This window comes from Schistocerca nitens, chromosome 7 (assembly GCF_023898315.1).
Source record: "Schistocerca nitens isolate TAMUIC-IGC-003100 chromosome 7, iqSchNite1.1, whole genome shotgun sequence".
Lineage (NCBI taxonomy): Eukaryota > Metazoa > Arthropoda > Insecta > Orthoptera > Acrididae > Schistocerca > Schistocerca nitens.
This window is the reverse complement of record NC_064620.1, coordinates 219,992,169-220,013,704: the sequence shown is the minus strand read 5'-3', so window position 1 is coordinate 220,013,704 and position 21,536 is coordinate 219,992,169. Positions and strand designations below refer to the sequence as shown.

Sequence of the window (21,536 nt, the reverse complement as noted above, 5' to 3'; positions counted from 1 at the left end):
AGCACTCTTGGGAAGTAGTTCGCACCAACATTGTGTACCTTATTACTCCTACATGAGAGGTGACGCACTGGACTCACATTAAAATCCCCTTTCTGGTTATCCTAATTTCGGTTTCTCGTAGTCTCCTTAAATCTTTGGATGATCCCTTTGAAAATGACACGGTCGATTACCTGCCCCATCCTTCCCTAAACCGAGCTCGAGCTCCGTCGGTAATGACCTCGTCGTCGACGGGCTCTTCCTTGCCACGGCTCTCCAGCAAAATATCGTGTGGCGCACAGCCTTGCTGCTTGATGTTTTCCTTCCCGACCGTCTGCCCAGTCCACTGAGACTGAGCTAGCGTCTCGTTTTACACTGTCGCAGTTAATTTTAGAACAAAAATAACTATTTCAGACGGAATTCCTGCTGATTAACTGCTCTAGAGCTACAGCGACTGCTACTGGATTCCATTTGTTTTCAGAAGTTCAACAGTATTTAGTTTTTACCAAAATATGCGAGACAGTGCATTGTCTTCCTTAATGTCTTATGTACAAAGAACTTACTAAAGGTTTAGTAAGGACGAGAGAATATATATCGTTAGCCCTTTCCTTCGCCACCTATCTTGAAACAAATTATATCAAATGGGGCAAAAATAAAATAAAAGGGATATCCTTTTCTATTTTTTCTTCGCGCTATCTTATGAAGTGCGCTGCAAGAAATAAAACTTGAGAAGCAGAGTGTTTGAGTTTGCAGCCTTAAAACTGGCATGGATGAAATAAAAGAACCGTACAAACAAACATGTTTATTGAACAATACGACAAGTGGTGCATCACGAATTCTGCTACAACTTCTATTATTTTTATGGACTAAGGATCGATAGAAGATTGGAATTTTATGTCCTTACAATGTGATTATAGTCAGGATACTTTCTCTGTTGCAGAAATACGGGAGAAGAAACTGACAGTATCTTTTTCTCCAGTAGTGCTTTCGGTGAACACAGAAAAAGTCTTGACCACTAAGCTATCTCAGTTTCTAGAACTTTTGTAAAGCTTCATGTTTTATTCGGGAAGACGACAGTTCAAACCTGCGTCAGACCGTCCTGATTTAGGTTTTCCGTGATTTCATTAAATCGCTTAAGGTCGTTCCTTCGAAAGTGCACAGCGCTTTCCTTCCTCATCCTTCCCTAAGCCGACTTTGTTTGCCGCCTCCAATGATTTCGTTGTCAACGGGACGTTAAACGCTAATCTCCTACTCCACGCTTCATTGTTTGTCAGCAGAAGTAGTCCAAATATCTTACAGCCTACCCACATAGAGTGCAAAAGACCATGCATATACGTAACTCGCGTTGGTATATGCTATTTAAAGGCACATCTTTAGCCATAGCATGTAAATCTATTTTTTCTTAATCAGAGAACCCTGTTTAACAAAGCATGAAAGTCAATGCAAGTTATCTTGTGCGCGGTCGCATGTGATCGCTGGTGAGACACAGAAAGGATGTCTAGTCTTTTGTTAATTACGTCTTCTGTTATCTGTTCTGGAATGGAGTCGAGGGGGAGCCTCGCGCGTTAGACTGGCCGCTCTAATTTAAACTCTTTAATATTATAAAAAGTCACTGCGTACTGCAGGGCGCATACTAGTAATTGTATAAGGAAATTTCCACTGCGCACGGACGAGATACCGACGTGCGGATAATCAACATATCACTAGTGATTAATATTGTATTCCCAATGTAAGTAGCATAGTGCACTTCAGAATTATAGTTATGATTAACGCTATTTGTTATTAAATTTCATTATTTGTTTAATCCATGATCCTAAAATTTTAACATTACATGTAAACGGTATTTTCAGTATTTATCTCATTTTAGCTCAGAAATAACGTGGCCCACGAACCTCCTCCTTACGGCGACGAAATTCTCAAAGTATATGTCCGATGCCACCTTATGATGGTAAATATATTCACTGAATTTTTAAAATATTTCCATCCATCTCAATTCAGTTCAACAAAAATTATATATATTAAAAAAAAGCAAAATAATATAAATAATCATATTTACATTATATATATATATATATATATATATATATATATATATATATATATATATATATATATATATTATTTAATTCTTTACAGCTGCCAGAAGCCAGTTCAAAAATCGTCTACGTAACTCCTGTATTTTGTTGTTAAAAGTAAAAAAATGCCTCTTAAAAGCGATTAATTTGGAGACAGAGACACTAATACTAAAATTAAGCTATCTTATCCGCAGACACCTATTATTTACATGAGGGTCATTCTGTAATTCATGGAACTATGGTGTACCTTGTGATAATGCGGCAACATCAGAATTCTGCGATTGCACTCAATCCAATACGGCTGTGTGTATCTGAATGTCAGCATAAAAGAGTTGAGGTTACGGTAAAGGTTCAAATGAAACACACACGTTGGAATTCTGTGTAAATTTATTGTGCACGAGTAAAAATGGAACAGAAGTTAATCAAAATCAACTACTGTACTTCAAAACAGTCCGCCAGTGCACACAGAGAGCGTTACCAAAGACGGAAAATGCGTTGAATGCCACTAGCATTGCCACCAGTATGTGCCACATGCCGCCAAATTACCGTGAGATATTCGACCCCTTTGCAAAGCCCCCCGCATGTAATGGTTTCCTCGATTGTGGAATTAGGTCGAACTCACATCAACTGAGGTCTGGTGAGTAGGGTGGGGGGGGGGGGAGGGCGGGGGAGTGGGGTGTGCGGAGGATACGTGTTGTAGCACGGCCTAACTCACACACTGTTTCAGGCGGTACCGATCCATCCTCGCATGCCGTCGCAATCTGTCGGTTAATTTCGGTAATCTCTGGCGCTGACTCGAATGTATTTATTGCGCTAACGGTGATGCCACACGTTCGCACGATATATCATGGTTGCCATGACTTATGAAATGACTCTCGCAATAACATTGTTGAGCCAGAATTACATGGTGTAACGCTGGATGGCGTAAATGATCAATTTCGTGTGAATTCTTACATTTTCCAGTTGAATCAGAGTCGGCTTCAGAGGACGTACCAGACAATTCGTGTCTTCAGAAGGAACGTACGAGCTGTCAATGTCACCCTGATTGCGCAGAACTTTAGCATCTTATCTGAAGACTGTAAAGTCACGCTGTGTCGGGGCATAACAGCGGAAAATTAACCATATGGAACCTTCCGTCGTTTCCGCAAACAACAATTACAGGCATAGACGCCCCTTGCGTGTCGTTCCGTTGCGTGTGTCCTGTTAGTAATTGTAGGGAGCGTGTATCAACTACGTGGTGTCTACTACATGATTACTGAAGGGGACATCCGTCTATCATCTTGTGGAAAATACAGGCTCATAAAAGCTTCATTCAGAACCCGACTTTCTTCGAAGTACGTTGGGAAAATCCTTTACAAATAACTGCCTTGCAGTCATGTTAGAATCTAAGTTTTTAGTGGTGTCTGGTTGTACCTTCACAGTTAATCTATTATCGATCATTATTGGTAAAAGTAGGCAGAAAATAACCTAGGAAAATCAGGCTCCTTTTGATAAATTTTGTTGATTCTGTTTGAAAATGGTTCAAATGGCTCTGAGCACTATGGGACTTAACTTCTCAGGTCATCAGTCCCCTTAGAACTACTCAAACCTAATTAACGTAAGGACATCACACATATCCATGCCCGAGGCAGGATTCGAACGTGGGACCGTAGCGGTCGCACGGTTTTAGACTGAAGCGCCTAGAACCGCTCGGCCACATCGACCGGCTGATTCTGTTTGATACTGTGACCCCTGGATGCCCAGATTTTTTTCCCAAGAGCGACATAAAAATGGTCTAAAATAGTCAATGGCTGAAGGGAAGTACAGCAGGCATCTCTTTGATACTTTCGACTGGCCTACACTGACAAGTTAGGAGCCTAACGAAGCGTCTTTAAATTCTTCCAAACCTGTCGTCATGCATATTTGATAAGGACTCCTAGCGCAGGAGCAACACTCTTGAACTCGTCGCACCAGCCTTTATGATACATCCTTTACAGATCACTGGAATTTCCCCGAATCTTTCCAGTAAGTCGTTCATTTCCTTTATGGTTCAAATGGTTAATATGGCTCTGAGCACTATGGGACTTAACTTCTCAGGTCATCAGTCCCCTAGAACTTAGAACTACTTAAACCTAACTATCCTAAAGACGTCACACACATCCATGCCCAAGGCAGGATTCGAACCTGCGACCGTAGCGGCCGCGCAGCTCCAGACTGTAGCGCCTAGAACCGCTCGGCCACTTGGGCCTGCATTTCCTTTATCTATTACGGATTTTAGGTGCTCTTTCCAATTCATACCGCTGATCAGGACTACCCCCAAATATTTAAATACACGGTACAAGTGCTGCTGATACGATTTTAATGTTGCAAACAGCTTACGAAGAAAGATGACGCTATGGGAAAAACTCAAGCGTACGAGTGATTTGCGGGATTTAAAAATGGCGACATTTCGATTGATGACAAACCTCGTACTGACGTCCATCAACTGCCCGAGTCGTCGAAAATATTGAAAAAATTAGAGAGATTGAGCTCACAGACAGACGACAGACAATTGATCAACTGTCACAGATTAGTGGGTTATCTTTGAGCTCGGTTTAGCGAATTTTAACGGAAGATCTTGGAATGAAAAGAGTTGCTGCCACGTTTGTTCCTCGGGTTGTGACTAGTAAGCAAAAGAAATGTCGAGTTGAAACATGTCATGCTTTGAAACAACAGCTTGAAACTGATCCGGATTTTCTGTCAAATCTCATTACTGATGACGAGTCATAGTGCTATGGGTACGACCCAGAAACAAAACAACAGTCAAGACAATGGAAGATGTCGTTGTCACTCATCCAAAAGAAAAAAACAGTTGTCAAGTTTTTATGTCAGGGGCTTAGTTCATTCAGAGCTTGTTTCACCACGTCAGATCGTCAATCAAACCTTTTATTTTGGAGTTTTAAGAAGATGGCGCAACAGTGTTCGTCAAAAAAAAAAAAAAAAAAACGATTTGTGGCAGACACGAGACTGATTCTTCCACCACGACAACTCACCTGCACGCGCAGCCATCTCTGTTATACAGTTTTTAGCTAAAAATGGCATGCTTCCGCTGCCGCACGCACCGTGCACGCCTGACCTGGCTCAGTGCGACATTTTCGTGTTTCCACACATGAAAAGGGGCATGAAAGGACACTGATTTGAAAACATTGAAGAAGTCCAGAAAAAACAAGCGAGGAGCTGTCAGCCATTTCTACAGATGACTACAACAAATGCTTCAAACAGTGAAAGCATCAGTGGGACAATGGCGAGTATTTTGGGCGGATAAGGTTGTCTTGTAAAAGATTTGAAAATACATAATTTTTAAAAAATAATTCCAGGTCTTTTGGATACCCCCCCCCCCCCGTAATTAAGCGTTGATCCACAATACTGTGCTGTAGATGAATAAAAAGTTTTTCTACGCTATAAATCTAAATGTTTCGGGTCTGAGTCCCGAGTCCCAGGTAGAGCCAAGTGTCGTAGGTTTGGTTTCCACTCCCATCAATAATGTCCATACGCGAAAAATTGACAGTTCCTACTTGGTGGCAGTTCCACGTTAAATGAATGTCCTCCCTTAAATGGCGAGGAGATTCGTTCAGTAGTTGGAGAGTGGGTAACTGCGATATTCCAAACAACATTCGAATTGGTTTCTTTGTAAGGACTTTACGCACACGAAAACGAGTTACATTTCTACAGTATAGTCATCGTTGGTCGAGGGTGTGGTCGACAACCTTGTTGCCGGTAATCGATAGCGCCCGGGGCGTGGCACGTAAACAGCAGAGTCGATAAAACGCCCAAAAGCAGGAACGTCGGCAGACTGGTCTGCTAATAAGTACCTCCCCGTCTAATTACCTGTCCCCAGATTAATTTCCGATGTCATCCGATCCCAATAGAGGAGATTAATTTTGGTATTGCTTTCTTCCGCTTCAGCATACAAGATTTTGTAATGGGCCGCCGGCATCGCCGGGAGTTAACTAGGAAATCGGTCCCTTAATCGAAACTAATTATAACATAGCCTAGGCTATGTTGCAGTTTATTAATCTCGTGTTCCTAAAAGCAAGTATCTTGGAACATATCTCTGGATACTATCTAGTGAAATATCACAGTTACATCTCATTCCAAATTGTACTTAGTGTTACTGCTAAACACTAAAAAAAGAGAAAAATAACCGATTTGCACGAAAAGTCGCCATTGAATGGGGTGTACAACTTCCAAAGAGAACTCTATAAGCGTGATAAAGCATCAGAACAAAACCGTTGGTACAGTAGCGTGTGAAACTCTCTTCAGTTCGAAAGTGAGAAACTATACTTCTATTTTCTGATCTAGCAAGTGTAAGAGGAGAAATCCAAAGCTATATGCAAAAATAGTTAAATCTGTTTTCCGTCACGTTTCTTAATATTACAAAAGGATGGCAGGTATGCCTAATCTCAATAACTCCTGCGTTACAGAGTAACACATCCTTAGAACAAAATGAAGAAATGTGCACTTCCTTTAGAACCTAGAGAATTCTTGTTTATGAGGGAGTTACACTGGACATACTAGCTGATAAAAAATAATAAAAAATCGGCTTTAATGTGTGATCCGAACTCTCTCAGATCATTCTGATATAAAGGTGGCACTGTCATCAGATAAATGATGAGCCATCAGGTAAGGTTTCAATAAGTGCAGTACGAACTTTTCCCATAAATAGCCCGAAGTTGATCTATTTCATATATATGGATGTAAGTATCATTTTCAAAGTTAACCGTAATGCTCGCCGAGGATGGTACGTAATCAAAACACATTTGGCTACGAAATAGAAAATGCACTGTATCTTAAAAGAGATTGACCTTGTCTGAGTCTTTGTTTACGTTTCATTTGTTTAGTCTGCGCTGAGTGTTGCATCGGAGTCCAGTGTATCTCAACATTCGCTGTACCGATCTTCCCTCCACGACGTTTCCCTTCTCTGCAGCCTGCAGCTCTCATGGCGTAGAGTGGCAAGGGCAAACTAGTTTATCATGACATGAGCGCACACGCATGTGCGACACACACAAAACGAATTTTAGAAGTCTTCTAACTGGCATGAAGAGAAATACACGTACTTATAGCGAGGTATGTGACAGTGACAGGCATCTTTTATACGCGTATTACATGAAAACAACAAACTTTTGTGAATGGTACGGAAATGGAACGAACGTCTTTTCGTCATTTCGGATCACAGATAGAGGTACCAACACAGAGCACAATTGCTATGCGGCGTCCAGAACACCTTTTGATAGGTCAGCGCAAGTTCACTGCCCCAGGCGGACCTTTCAATCATTTAATCACTCTTTGTTGCAGAGTATTTTTTTATAATTTGGGGAAATAAAATATTGTGCGATGGGTTTCTACGAGCGTATTCTACACAAATACTTACCTGCCTTACACAGCAAGTTTTCGTTTTACTTTCAAACGCAAGGTTTTCGCTTCAGAAGGATTTCAAGAATTACAAGTCTGTTGGTGTACCTATTATCTATCTCAAGTATAAGAAAAGTTTTCATCTGAGGGCGTTGCTGCATCGTATAAGCAACGTAAAGCGTCTACGATGCGGGGATACAAGCACCGCCATGTAGGAAATGGAGCCGGCCGGTGTGGCCAAGCGGTTATAGGCGCTTCAGTCTGGAACCGCGCGACCGCTACGGCCACAGGTTCGAATCCTGCCTCGGGCATGGATGTGTGTGATGTCCTTAGGTTAGTTAGGTTTAAGTAGTTCTAAGTTCTGGGGGTCTGATGACCTCAGATGTTAAGTCCTATAGTGCTCAGAGCCATTTGAACCATTTTTTTTTTTTTTTTTTTTTTTTGTAGGCAATGGATTAGTGTGGCTTTCGTGTCTTTCCCACGTCCATGCGGTAAATGCGGAAACGTGAGCTACGGCGGCGTTATTACCACATGCGCCGAAATGGTTGTCGAAGGACAAACACCAGTACACATCTACACCCAGCAGAGAATGAAGAATGTGTATGGGACAGCATGTCTGTCGAAAACCACCTTTGTGCACGAAGAGGTGCTGGCGCTTCATAACGCACGTCCCCATATCGCAAATGTCGTAACGCAGAAGTAACGCGATCTCCAGTGGGGAACACTCGAACGCCCAAGCCTATATAGTCCTGTTCCCTGCCCATGCGATAATCACATCTTCGGTCCCTTAAAAAAGGGCCTTTAAAGGTCGGCGATTCCTGTCGGATGAGGATGAGCAGCAGACAGTTACGAACTACTTGGTTGAACAGGGCTCGGTGTTCTAGCAAAAATGATCACGACGATTCTGCCTGATTGGCATACCGATTCTAGACTGAACAGCCTTGGAACGGAAACTTTTTGATCGCTTCGTGTGTATAAATATTTATTTTGTAGCATGAACAGCCTTTTTATTGCTACAATCGACAATTATTATGTTCCTGACGCGTTTCGTCTTTTACGTTAAGGCATCTTCAGTGGATTTAATCTGGAATAGGGCAGTTTCGTTTTTTATTTTGAAGTTTCCATTTTTCGTAAGCTACAAAACAGAAAGATCTCGACGTGAAAACAAAATGATGCCCAACCTCTAACCTGTTTCCAGATGAGAGAAAACGCACATTTCGGCCGGAAAAGGAATAACTCTATGTAATTATTTGTTAATGTAAAAATTATGACACGAACCGTTTACAAATCTATAAATATCGTGTACAAAAATAAAACTATTGTTCGAGATTAAAAACACTAAAAGATGCCCCAATGTAAAAAGCCAAACGCACCTAGAACATAAATTGGAGCAAGAAACAGGCGTTTAACTTTGCGAATTTCAAAAATAATTTGTTACCGTACCATGTGTTACCATACCGTGAGCGAGAACACTGAAATGTTGAAGAGCTACCGTGGAGTAAGAGTATTTAATTAGAGCAGTCAGCGGAAAATTATCTAATATCTGTATAAATATTGGGGGAGAGGTTAAAATCAATACATAAAGTACTACGGGGAAGGTCGACACAACAGGAAACTGGTACAGTACGATAGTCGGCGAGGTCAGTTTCTATTGAAGGCCATGCCAAGTGTTAAGGCGACAAATTATATCACATTACTCAATGGCCCGATATGACAAATGGAGGACATGGCAGAGGACAAATACCGACACTCATAACTTGCAGAACTACATAACCATGTCGCCCTATTAGCAGCTACGCTAAAGATTAAGTAGTTGTGGACCACACGTTTTTGCCATAGACAAACAAAGGAGCAACAGTCCTCCATGCATCGCATATGATTCAAGAATACATACGAGGCAACTGACACTATTTTTGTCAAACAGTTAGTGTACCAATGAAACAGCACTGCTTATTCTTTCGGCACAAAAAAGATAATGCCAAAATAGGCTCATTGTCAGCTGTTTTGTTCCTACACTCGTGCATTATTGAAACTTAGCTAATATCCCAGTCTCGTAATTGTTTCGTCTGACCACAGAGATCCAAAAAACACAGAGCCACTCCAGGTAGAACGTAAGAAGGAAGAGAAGCCAGGAGTTGATTATTTGTGAGAAGATTACTAAATAGTGAAGCAATCTATTCTCTACAAATCCGAAGCTGTGATCTGGAAGACGTAAAATGAGTGGTTATCGTGTACTCACCCTGACCACCACGATCTCGTTGTCGGTCCATGGAAGATGTTGAAGAAGTTCCCTGGGAAGTCGTCGGTCACGTCATCCACATCGCCGTCGATGTCATCAATGTCGCCATCTATCTCCACAGGCTCTGAAAACATCCATGCAACCAGACTTATACATCGAATCGCTCTTGTTTATTATTGAAGACGTGTGTTGGAGCCCTTGTTGTTGGTGATGTACAGTAGAGATCGGGCAAACAAAAGAGTCAGACTATTCGCAGATTATAAAATTATTTGTAATGAAGTACTGACTGAAAATATCTGTGGACCTTGGTAAGCTTTAAAAGTGGTGCACAGACTGATCACTAGCTTGAAATGATGAGGTATGTAAAACTGCGCACTTCACAAAACGAGAAAACGTGGTATCCTACGGATACGCTACGAATGATTCATAATTATAATCTGTCAACTAGTACAATTAACTTTATGAAAGAGGTACGACAGATGGTAGAACCACAGGGGGCGGACAAAGGTAGGGAACACCAAAAACACAACACATTAACATGTCTAATACAGTTTAGGTAAACAATTGGCATTCAAAACAGCTTCCAGTCGTATCGTAATGGGTAGGAAGATCCTGCTAGGTTTTCAAGATATTCTTATATCATTCTTCCTGCAAAATAGTCGTAGATTCAGATAACGATGACGAAGGTGGATAGCAATCGCGGACACTTCTCTCCAAAGTAATCCACAGTTATATCAGCCTGTCCGTCTTAGAACAGAGCATCGCCATTGGGGAACAAAGATTGTACCTTCGGATGAACCTGCTCTGCTAAAACGGTCACATAATCCTTGGCAGTAACGTGACGTATAGAGCAACCATGGGAGCCATGGAATGCCACGTTATGGCTGCCTAAATCATCACCGAACGTCCGTCATGTTCCACTCATGGAATGTAAACTCGGCCAGAAGTTGGAGGAAGCGTGAAATAAGTCTCATCTGACCAAATTACACTACTGGACATTAAAAGTGCTACACCACGAAGATGACGTGCTACAGACGCGAAATTTAACCGACAGGAAGAAGATGCTGTGATATGCAAATGATTAGCTTTTCAGAGCATTCATACTAGGTTGGCGCCGGTGGCGACACCTACAACGTGCTGACATGAGGAAAGTTTCCAAATGATTTCTCATACACAAACAGTAGCTGACCGGCGTTGCCTGGTGAAACTTTGTTGTGATGCCTCGTGTAAGGAGGAGAAATGCGTGCCATCAGGTTTCCGACTTTGATAAAGGTCGGATTGTAGCCTATCGCGATTGCGAATTATCGTATCGCGACATTGCTGCTCGCGTTGATCTAGATCCGATGACTGTTAGCAGAATATGGAATCGGTGGGTTCAGGAGGGTAATACGGAACCCCGTGCTGGATCCCAACGGCCTCTTATCACTAGCAGTCGAGATGACAGGCATCTTATCCGCATGGCTGTAACGGATCGTGCAGCCACGTCTCGATCCCTGAGTCAACAGATGGGGACGTTTGCACGACAACAACCATCTGCACGAACAGTTCGACGACGCTTGCAGCCGCATGGACTATCAGCTCGGAGACCATGGCTGCGGTTACCCTTGACGCTGCATCACAGACAGGAGCGCCTGCGATGGTGTACTCAACGGCGAACCTGGGTGCACGAATGGCAAAACGTCATTTTTTTCGGATGAATCCAGGTTTTGTTTACAGCATCATGATGGTCGCATCCGTGTTTGGCGACATCGCGGTGAACGCACATTGGAAGCGTGTATTCGTCATCGCCATACTAGCGTATCATCCGGCGTGATAGTATGGGGTGCCATTGGTTACACGTCTCGGTCACCTCTTGTTCGCACTGACGGCACTTTGAACAGTGGACGTTACATTTCAGATGTGTTACGACCCGTGGCTCTACCATTCATTCGATTCCTGTGAAACCCTACATTTCAGCAGGGAATGCACGACCGCATGTTGCAGGTCCTGTACGGGCCTTTCTGGATACAGAAAATGTTCGACTGCTGCCCTGGCCAGCTCATTCTCCAGCTCTCTCACCAATTGAAAACGTCTGGTCAATGGTGGCCGAGCAACTGGCTCGTCACAATGCGCCAGTCATTACTCTTGGTGAACTGTGGTATCGTGTTGAAGCTGCATGGGCAGCTGTACCTGTACACGCCATCCAAGCTCTGTTTGACTCAAGGCCGTTATTACGGAGAGAGGTGGTTGTTGTGGGTACTGATTTCTCAGGATCTATGCACCCAAATTGCGTGAAAATGTAATCACATGTCAGTTCTAGTATAATATATTTGTCCAATGAATACCCGTTTATCATCTGCATTTCTTCTTGATGTAGCAGTTTTAATGGCCAGTAGTGTACTTTTACATCCACATAGATACGGTGCGTGGCGGAGGGTACACTGCACCACTACTTGTCAGTTCCTTTCCTGTTCCACTAGCAAATAGAGCAAGGGAAAAACGACTGCCCATATGCCTCAGTATGAGCCCTAATTTCTCACATCGTATCTTAGTGGTCCTTGCGCTCAATGTATGTCGGCGGCAGTAGAATGGTCCGGCAGACAGCTTCAAATGCCGGTTCTCCAAATTTCCTTAATAATGTTTCTTGAAAAGAACGTCGTCTTCCCTCCAGGAATTCCCATTTGAGTTCCCGAAGCATCTCCGTAACACTTCCGTGTTGTTAGAACCTACCAGTATCAGATCTAGCAGCCCGCCTCTGAATTGCTCCGATGTCTTCCTTCAATCCGACCTGGTACGGGCCCCAAACACTCTAACAACACTGAAGAATAGGTCGCACCAGCGTCCTATATGCGGTCTCCTCTACAGGTGGACCAATCTTTCCTAAAATTCTCCCAATAAACTGAAGTCGATCATTCGCCTTCTCTATCACAGTTCTCGCATGCTCGCTTTCCAACCTTATGCCCAGATATTTAAAGGCTTGACTGTGTCAATCAGGGCACTAGCAATAATGTATCCGAACATTACAGGTTTGATATTCCTATTCATCCGCATTAACTTACATTTTTCCACATTTAAGGGTTAGCTGCTATTCATCACATCAACTGGAAATTTTTTCTAAGTCGTCTTGATTTTCCGTTTTCCATGTATGCGTCATAAATCTTCGATATGGTACCTACTGGAACAACGAACAATTCGGCTCCCTTGGCTACGGAAGAACCGACCATATAAGCACCAACAATTTTCCCGCATTCACTTAGGTCCGAGATAATGCACTCACAACTAAACAGGACAGTGTTCTGACTACGAATGAAACTTGCAACTTATTGAGCACATTGCACAGGAGCCGTTGGTCGTGAAATACAACAGCGCAACCTGCAAGCTTGTCTAGCAGCAGCATTTGTGCTAATGCACGCATTTCTCGCGGGGTTTCCATATTTTTGTCCAAGCGCTGTACATCGAAAATAAGATTGACAGCAGAATTATGGTGTTTTGTTGCAAACCACTCAGATACATACCGGTATCGCGTTCTTCAGCTGTTGGTAGCATTTCGACATCGCTGTGGTGGTGCTTCTGGGATGCTTGCTGGCGGGGTGACAACCAGGAGTTGAACATGCCTTCCAGTTGTGTCGCATCGTCACGGACGGAATCCTCCATGTGTCGGAATCTGCAAATAAATGTCAGCATCACTAAATCTGCCAATAAGATTTTCACGTATAAATAAATTCTACATCACCCACGCTCTAGAAAACACTGCGAAATGCTCGTTCTTCCAATATACACTCCACAATTGATCACGATCCTAGGAGACACATACCCCATACAAAAGTTGAATACTCTCAAGTGGACGAGTGATAGGTCGCATCATTCAGGTGTTTTAGAAGAGAAGAGGAACTTTTTCCTTTGAATATGATAATGAAAAGATAATACAAGCAAAGTGAGTCGAAAGCCCGAACACTTCGTCAGACGCTGCTATACATTTCACATAGTTCCTCTCGTGGTAAATCGCTCCTGATCTGCACACTCATACCAATGACTTTCTGTGAGACGTGTTGCCCGCCTTTCACGCTATTACTAAATGCGTCCCATCATCTGTAGCAACATACCATTTTTGGTCTTATATCATGAATGTTATTACATTGTGTTAATGCAGGGCACGTCACTCGTAAACGGAAAAGAGACAGCTGCAAACTTGACAGGTAAATTCATTTACAACTCCTTAACGCTCAAGTGTGATTTAATGCTACTTCCCTTTGGAGGGGAGAGTAAGGAATGAGATACCCCACACCCGTAGTAACTTGGGAAGTTTCAGGTAATCTTGCACATGGATGTCGCCCAGATTATGGATTTAGTAATCTTATCAACATGGCGGTGACCGTTACCCGACTCCGCCTTTTTGTCAATGTCTCCGTTCAGTTGGGGATCAGGTAAGCAACGGTCACTTTTGGCCGCCAAACTATCTCATAATGTTCCCACTGGAACAACTTCTTTAAATGAAAGTCGGCTTGCTCTCGCTTCTTGGATCCACATCATGGAGTACAGAAATGTATCTGTCATAGTCGAAACCGCTTGATGAAGGAACATGGAACTAGCCTTCTCCAGCAACTATATCGGTTTACGTCTAACGTCAGCTGTTAATCTTTATAAGACGCTGACCATCTGAAAATCTCTCTGAACTTCGTAATTAGTTTCTAACGATGCCACCTTCCCGTCGTCTGCTTAATACGGCTACAGACGTTATCCGCTTTGCCATTTATACAGGGTGTCCCTCATAAGGGACGTCAGGAGCACTTTTTATGGTGCTTCGGCAGATACTTGTAATTTCGTTTTTGCAAGATCAAGCTGGAATCAGCCCAAACAAATACTGCTTTTCACGTCTTCCATGCTACACCCAGTGTCGGCGGAGAGCGTCGGTTTGTTTTCCGTTACAAACAAAATGATTTTGAAAATCGGAATTTTACGTGCTCATTCGATAGAGCGCTCCCAGATTAGTCTAGTCCGATATTAGTTTCATCGATATGTATTAACAGGGGCAGTAAAAAAAACGAACAGACTGTACTCCAACAGTGAGGACACCGCCCTGGCCTGCTACCGCCTTGCAACAGCGCTCCTCACACCCCAAACCTCCAGATGTCAGACACTCAGATCGGTACCAAGCGTTGTGTGTCGATAAGAGTATCAACCAAAAAATCGCTTTAGTTCGTGCTGTGTGCTGTCGTTTAGTAGAACATGTGTAAATGGTAATTAAAAGTAACACTAAAACTACGGAGTGTATGAAAAGCGTATCTTTGAGATGTAAATGTGAAAATCTCTGGTAGGTGAGTTGGCAGAGCTTATTGTTGTACTAAAGGTCCCGAGTTCGAAACCCACTGACGACGATTCTTTTTAACAGTTTACGCGTGGAACTGTTATATGCGAAAACATTTTTCTGGCGTGTAAAAGGACATTTCGGAGTTTGTAGCGATGTTCTTTTGGCAGTCTGCTTTCGCTTCGTTAGGTGAAAGTAGCAAATCTATAGCGTACATTTGTATAGACAGGTGTGGTGTTGTAGAAATTTACGCTATAGGTTTACTGCTGCCAAAAGAACATTCCTACAAACTCCGAAACGACTTTCTAGATATCAGAAAAATGTCCTCGCATATACCTATTTCATGCGTAGACTGTTAAAAAAAAATCGCCATCAGTGGGTTTCGAACTCGAGACCCTTAGTACAACGATACGCTCTGCCATCTCACCTACCAGAGATCACATTCACAAAATCTCACAGACAGGCTTTTCAAACACTCCGTGTAATTCTAGTGTTACTTTTAATTACCGTTCACGCAAGTTCTAATGGACGACAGTGCACAGCACGAACTAAATCGGTTTTCTGGTCGATACTTCATCGACACACAACGTTTGGTATCTATCTCAGTGTCTGAGATCTGGAGGCTTAGGGGTCAGTCGCTGCTTGCTGCTTATTCTTCGTGTTCTACTCTCCCTGCAAATACATATTGGTAAAACGAATACTGCACTAGACGAATAAGGGACCGCTGTATCGAATGAGTCGTTAGAAAACTAGCGAAATGTAGGAAAACCTGCAGATGATCGACTCTTGATGCAGGCATTATCAGTTGGTCCGCAACATATGCGAGCTTAACTGAGGGAAAGACCTGACCTTTTTTTTTATTTCACATTTGCCAAACAACCACTGAATATAGTCAAACCCGCTAAATACCTTGGAATATGCACACGAAGCGATCTGAACTGGAGCGACCTCACGAAAATAATCACAGGAGAGGCAGATACCAGACTCAATCCTTGGAAGAATCCGCAGAAAGTGTAGTCCACCCACGAAGGAGATAGCTTGCAAAACACTCATTCGGCCGATATTTGAATTTTGCTCATCTTTCTGAGACGTTTACGACGTAGTAACGATAGAGCAAAACGAGAAGATCCAAAGAAGAGCAGCACGTTTTGTCACAACTTCGTTTAGCAGGAGCGGAAGATATTTGCCCAACACAAGTGCCAGACGCTACAAGAGAGGTTTTATGCATCGCGGTTAACTGTTAAAATTCTGAGAGCGTACGTTCCTAAAAAGTCAATCAAGATACTGCTTCCTTCTAAGTATGGTTGTGGAAAAGATCTCGACAGCAAAATTAAAAGAGATTCGAGCTCACACGTAGCCTTAACATTCGTACCCAAAGTGCAGCTTTCGGGACTGTAACAGAAAAAAAGAGGGAAGTGACTATAATAAACTACCCTCCACCACATAGCATAACGTGGCTTGCGGTGTATAGAGAAGATGTAGACGATGTATGTCTCCCTGGTTTCGCCACAATATCCTAACGACGTGGTTCTTGTGCGTTCATGTTGTGTCATCCAGAAAAATCTGTGAGCAAGGCGCAGGACAGGACGGCGGGCGCTCGGTAACGAAGGCACAGAAGCGACAGAGCCTGGGACAACAAACAGCACCGCCCACAGAAGAGAGCGGCTTTGTTCTAACGGCTCCGGAAGCGGGACAGCTGCTAGCAGCGACCCTGGGGGACGCCCGCGCACTTCAGCCACGTCACCCACCGTCTGACTGCCTTTAAGTCACGCCATAACAGGCTAATACGGTGCAGCGTCAGACCGAAGAGCAAACATTTGCTTCAAATCTATCGCTCGCTGAAGCCTTACATGGGTAGCCTGCATATAGAATGTCATCATCATCATCATCATCATAACAGATGCACTGTTGGATAAGCATTTCCTCTAGACTTTTCCACGTATTAATGTCTTCAGCTATAGCAATCCTTACAGCACCCGCTGTTTAAGCAGCCCGTACACAATCAAACTTGTTTGTCAAACTCGCTATTATCTACCCACGGATTTTTCAAACACGTCCGTACACGTATTAACAATGTCTGCCAATTTAACATCACTTTTGAAGCGGACGCTGTTCGTGTCGTGTAGTATTTTGACACTAATGGCAATCACTACAAATGTAGACAAGGCGTTTCTAAGATTGACTCTGGCACTGTGTTTAACGAAGACGAAGAAAACAAGACGCTGCTCCAGGGAATGGTTTAAGTTGTTGTTGTGGTCTTCAGTCCAGAGACTGGTTTGATGCAGCTCTCCATGGAATGGTTGATATACCCACGAAATAATGCTAAAGGAAATATTAAGTAGAACCTGATGGTTACAGCAACTATCTCTGAATAGATAGGCAAACTTTTAATGACCGAGATACTTCGCTCTAACATTGAAAAGAACACAAACGTACGAAAATATTTTCTCTACTATTTCGTCTTCTAAAAATGGTTCAAATGGCTCTAAGCACTATGGGACTTGAACATCTGAGGTCATCAGTCCCCTAGTCTTAGAACTACTTAAACCTAACTAACCTAAGGACATCACACAGTCCACAGCTCGTGGTCGTGTGGTAGCGTTCTAGCTTCCCGCGCCCGGGTTCGATTCCCGGCGGGGTCAGGGATTTTCTCTACCTCGTGATGACTGGGTGTTGTGTGATGTCCTTAGGTTTGGTTTAAGTAGTTCTAAGTTCTAGGGGACTGATGACCATAGATGTTAAGTCCCATAGTGCTCAGAGCCATTTGAACCATTTTGACATCACACACATCCATGCCCGAGCCAGGATTCGAACCTGCGACCGTAGCAGCAGCGCGGTTCCGGACTGGAGCGCCTAGAACCGCTCGGCCACAGCGGCCGGCACTTCGTCTTCTAATGACAGTTCTTCACAATACCGCAATGTGATAACATACACATCGTTCAGGGAAGAACCGGAGAGCTTCGATTTATTTTATTTTGTTGCACTTCCGCTTGTATGTTTTGCGTAGAATACTGATTTTCTGCTTAACCTCTTGCTGTGTAACCTATGGCTGCGAATGACGCAATGCATCTGCCATTCTGGTAAATGACAGCGCTACTTCGTTTTTAATCTTGATGGCATAGTTTACAGTTGTGGAAGCTCACGATACAGTGAGATAAATTGTAAACAACTCCTTTTCAATAAACGTGCCCGGCGAAACATCGACACGTCAGCTCGGCAGACCGCTAACCGAAGGGGCCGGGTCGGAGATTTTCTCCACTCGGGGATTGGGTGTTCTGTCGTCCTGATCTTCGTACCGTCATAAATGACACAAAAACCGCCTGCATGAGTCAAATATGAAAAATATAAGCATATGTAACCCCATACGAGGATACAGCTTGGCCCTAATGAATTTCCTGAATTGTCGAAACACGCTGTCGTATTTTTCATTGTTGTGGTGGGAAAAAGGATACAAAAACGTCCGCTATCTTGTCAAATCTATCGTCATTCAAAATTTCTCTCAAACAAGCCAAGCAGCCTCTATGTTTAACAAACACGTCAAACAGCACTGTAAAACGGTCAATTAGTTCACAAACGTAGTAAAGTTTGACATACTGTTCGAGTGCAGGTAGCTTTATCTACTGTCATGTACCCATACCCATTAGATGGCTGGTTCAAATGGCTCTGAGCACTATGGGACTCAACTGCTGAGGTTATTAGTCCCCTAGAACTTAGAACTAGTTAAACCTAACGAACCTAAGGACATCACAAACATCCATGCCCGAGGCAGGATTCGAACCTGCGACCGTAGCGGTCTTGCGGTTCCAGACTGCAGCGCCTTTAACCGCACGGCCACTTCGGCCGGCCATACCCATTAGACGACGACACTATCTTGACTAACGGTTTGGATTCCAGCAAAGGACTTCTTTGCGCTTCTACGATCCATTCGCTTGGTTACAAGCTTTGCTCACCTCCATTTCAATTTCACCAACGGCACAATTTTTAATTATTCATGCTAAAAGGCCTCTCGGTTCGATGGACGACTGTAGTAGCTTCATCGATTGAAATAAAATGTTCTCAGTCGATAATGGAAACTTTCTCGGCGTATCCAACCTAGTCTACATAAGCTAGCAGACGACACAGTGTTCAGTGCGTCTAGTTTCTCACAAACGGAACTATATTATACTGTAGATACAAATACTGGGAAGTGGATGTGTTGATAATAATCACAACGTGAACATAACCACATAAACAATATGGCTACAACTATGTCAGCGTAAGTATTTATCTGCTTACCGGACAACCTAGGACACGGTCACCGTGTCTCAGTTGCTGTTACCTAATCTAAAGGATTGAAGATGCAACAAAGGTTTGATTTTCAATATCCCCTACTGGTGTTGACCGAATTTAAAAATTTAATATGCTGTCATAATCTACTCATTACGGGATATAATCTCACGTTAAAAGATTAACACAAGAAGTCAGGTATTACGGTTAGAAACTGTATATGTCTCGAGCCACAGCGCGACGATCACCCAGACTATATTCATCCAGCATCGTACAATGAGAACACTTAGCGACTTCCAACACACTTAAAACACAATCTCAGACCTTTTCTAAACCTTTTCTCGCTTCACGCTTAACGCCAAATATTTAACAAATTAACTCAACTGTAAAGAAATTAGACGTTTAAAGATGTTTCATACGTGGGAGTTAAAGAATAGGGGGCTTATTGGTTGAAAGGTAAGGTTGGTAGAGAGCGCAAACGAGTGAATATTGGTTCAAAAATGGTTCAAATGGCTCTGAGCACTATGGGACTTAACATCTATGGTCATCAGTCCCCTAGAACTTAGAACTACTTAAACCTAACTAACCTAAGGCCATCACACAACACCCAGTCATCACGAGGCAGAGAAAATCCCTGACCCCGCCGGGAATCGAACCCGGGAACCCGGACGTGGGAAGCGAGAACGCTACCGCACGACCACGAGCTGCTGAATATTGGTCCGAAGTTACATTCCATGCGACATCTTATGACTTCTATCGAAACAGTTACTCTCGTCAGCCACGAGCCGAGGTCCTTCTTCGTGTGAAAAATTAATACAAACCCCACTTCAGCCCGAGCCCTGAGTGTTTCTTGTCTCGCCTATTGATCCCCAACATAAAACTCTCCATTACATGCTAAGCAAGCCTCCAGCGTTTTTCGAAGATTTTCTGAATGAAAGTTCATGCCTCACGAACATACGTCAACACTATAAACAATCACTGATTGCAAACTTCCCCATTCGTACACACCGGAAACTCTATCCTGAAAACCACATTTACCTAACGCACTTCAGCCCATTATTTCTCATCTATTTCTTTCTTTCCTCATCGTAAGGCTTGTCAATTTGCCCTATTTTTGATGTGTTGATTACGCATCATCCCAGTTCTATTGTAATTGATTTTCAGGCCTGCTTTCAAGCTTCATCTATTGACAAACTGCCTATTGGCTTCTGTCTCGGGTTCTTCGGCCGACGTTCATCTAATGATTTTTCTGACGTTTCGCCAGCACGAGTGGCTGGCATTGTCAAAGCTTCACCCTCCATTGCCGGTGAAGCTTTGACAATGCCAGCCACTCGTGCTGGCGAAACGTCAGAAAAATCATTAGATGAACGTCGGCCGAAGAACCCGAGACAGAAGCCAATAGGCAGTTTGTCAACAAGTGGCCACGAAAGCCTTAACAATTTCATCTATTGAGCCATCCACCTGTTGTTGAAGTTTATCTGGGTGGCCACAAAGTACACAATGACATATGCAAAACGAGTGTGGTTCTAATACATTTAACACATATTCATTCATTTTTGCAGTTTAGGACACAAACCCGCCGCGCCTATATCGGTCCTGGCTGACAAGGCAGGAAAGCTGTCCGTGTCTTGCCACCAGATCATCTGTTTGCCGACCCTACTATTGCGTTTGTGGTTTTATTATTGTAGCCTTTAGTATCAGAATCGGTTATCAGTTCATGACATTAATTCATTTGTCAGCAAGTCTGCTGCTTTTTTATTACTGTAGTGACAGTTTTGGTCACCACGAATAACTTGCTTCGGGCTTAGCTGTGCTTTCTCCAGGCCACGATCGATTTCTTCCCCCCCATTCTCGTCTAGGTCATTCATACTTGACGAAACGGAACGGAACGTCAATATATATCACGACAGATTTCAGATGGCGGCATTCACGCAGGCACTCCAAGAGCCGTGCGGGACGTCAACGTCAAGGCTTCTCGGGAAGAAAATTTTGACGCTGAAGTTGGTAGGGGCACAGCGTCGTCCTGTAATGGTGCGAGAGGAGTTGTGTCGTATATACACACCGTCTGTCCAAAAAGTTCCAACTGATTTTATTCTTGGTGTGTAAGTGACGCCAGTGTTGTAATTACGGCGGTAGCTTGAACTAACAACCGTAAACAACAGATGTGCATTTGACCAGCAATTGTGAGCAGGTAGTGTTGAGCAGTGCACGTGCAGCCCTAGTGTGTCAGCGATGTTGTGCCACAAATCGGAAAGTGAGCAACATCTCTAAATCAAGTGATCAAGACGTTCTGCAGAATTTTTTGAATAATAGAAAAGTGGTGCAA

General features: G+C 43.2%; 1 protein-coding gene and 1 long non-coding RNA gene across 2 annotated transcripts in view; one reads left to right on the top strand and one right to left on the bottom strand.

The window, feature by feature from the left end:
- Positions 1 to 21,536, top strand: part of LOC126195397 (uncharacterized) — a 126,646-nt gene that overhangs the window by 39,631 nt on the left and 65,479 nt on the right. The gene's annotated exons all lie outside the window — the stretch shown is intronic.
- The window catches only part of LOC126195396 (transforming growth factor-beta-induced protein ig-h3-like), a 119,746-nt gene that overhangs the window by 64,300 nt on the left and 33,910 nt on the right, over positions 1 to 21,536 (bottom strand). Inside the window, exons 2-3 of the mRNA XM_049933991.1 lie at positions 13,155 to 13,303; positions 9,661 to 9,784 (exon numbers count right to left, since the gene is read on the bottom strand). Of these exons, the coding sequence (XP_049789948.1) occupies positions 9,661 to 9,784; positions 13,155 to 13,303 (273 nt within the window). The remainder of the gene's footprint in view (positions 1 to 9,660; positions 9,785 to 13,154; positions 13,304 to 21,536) is intronic.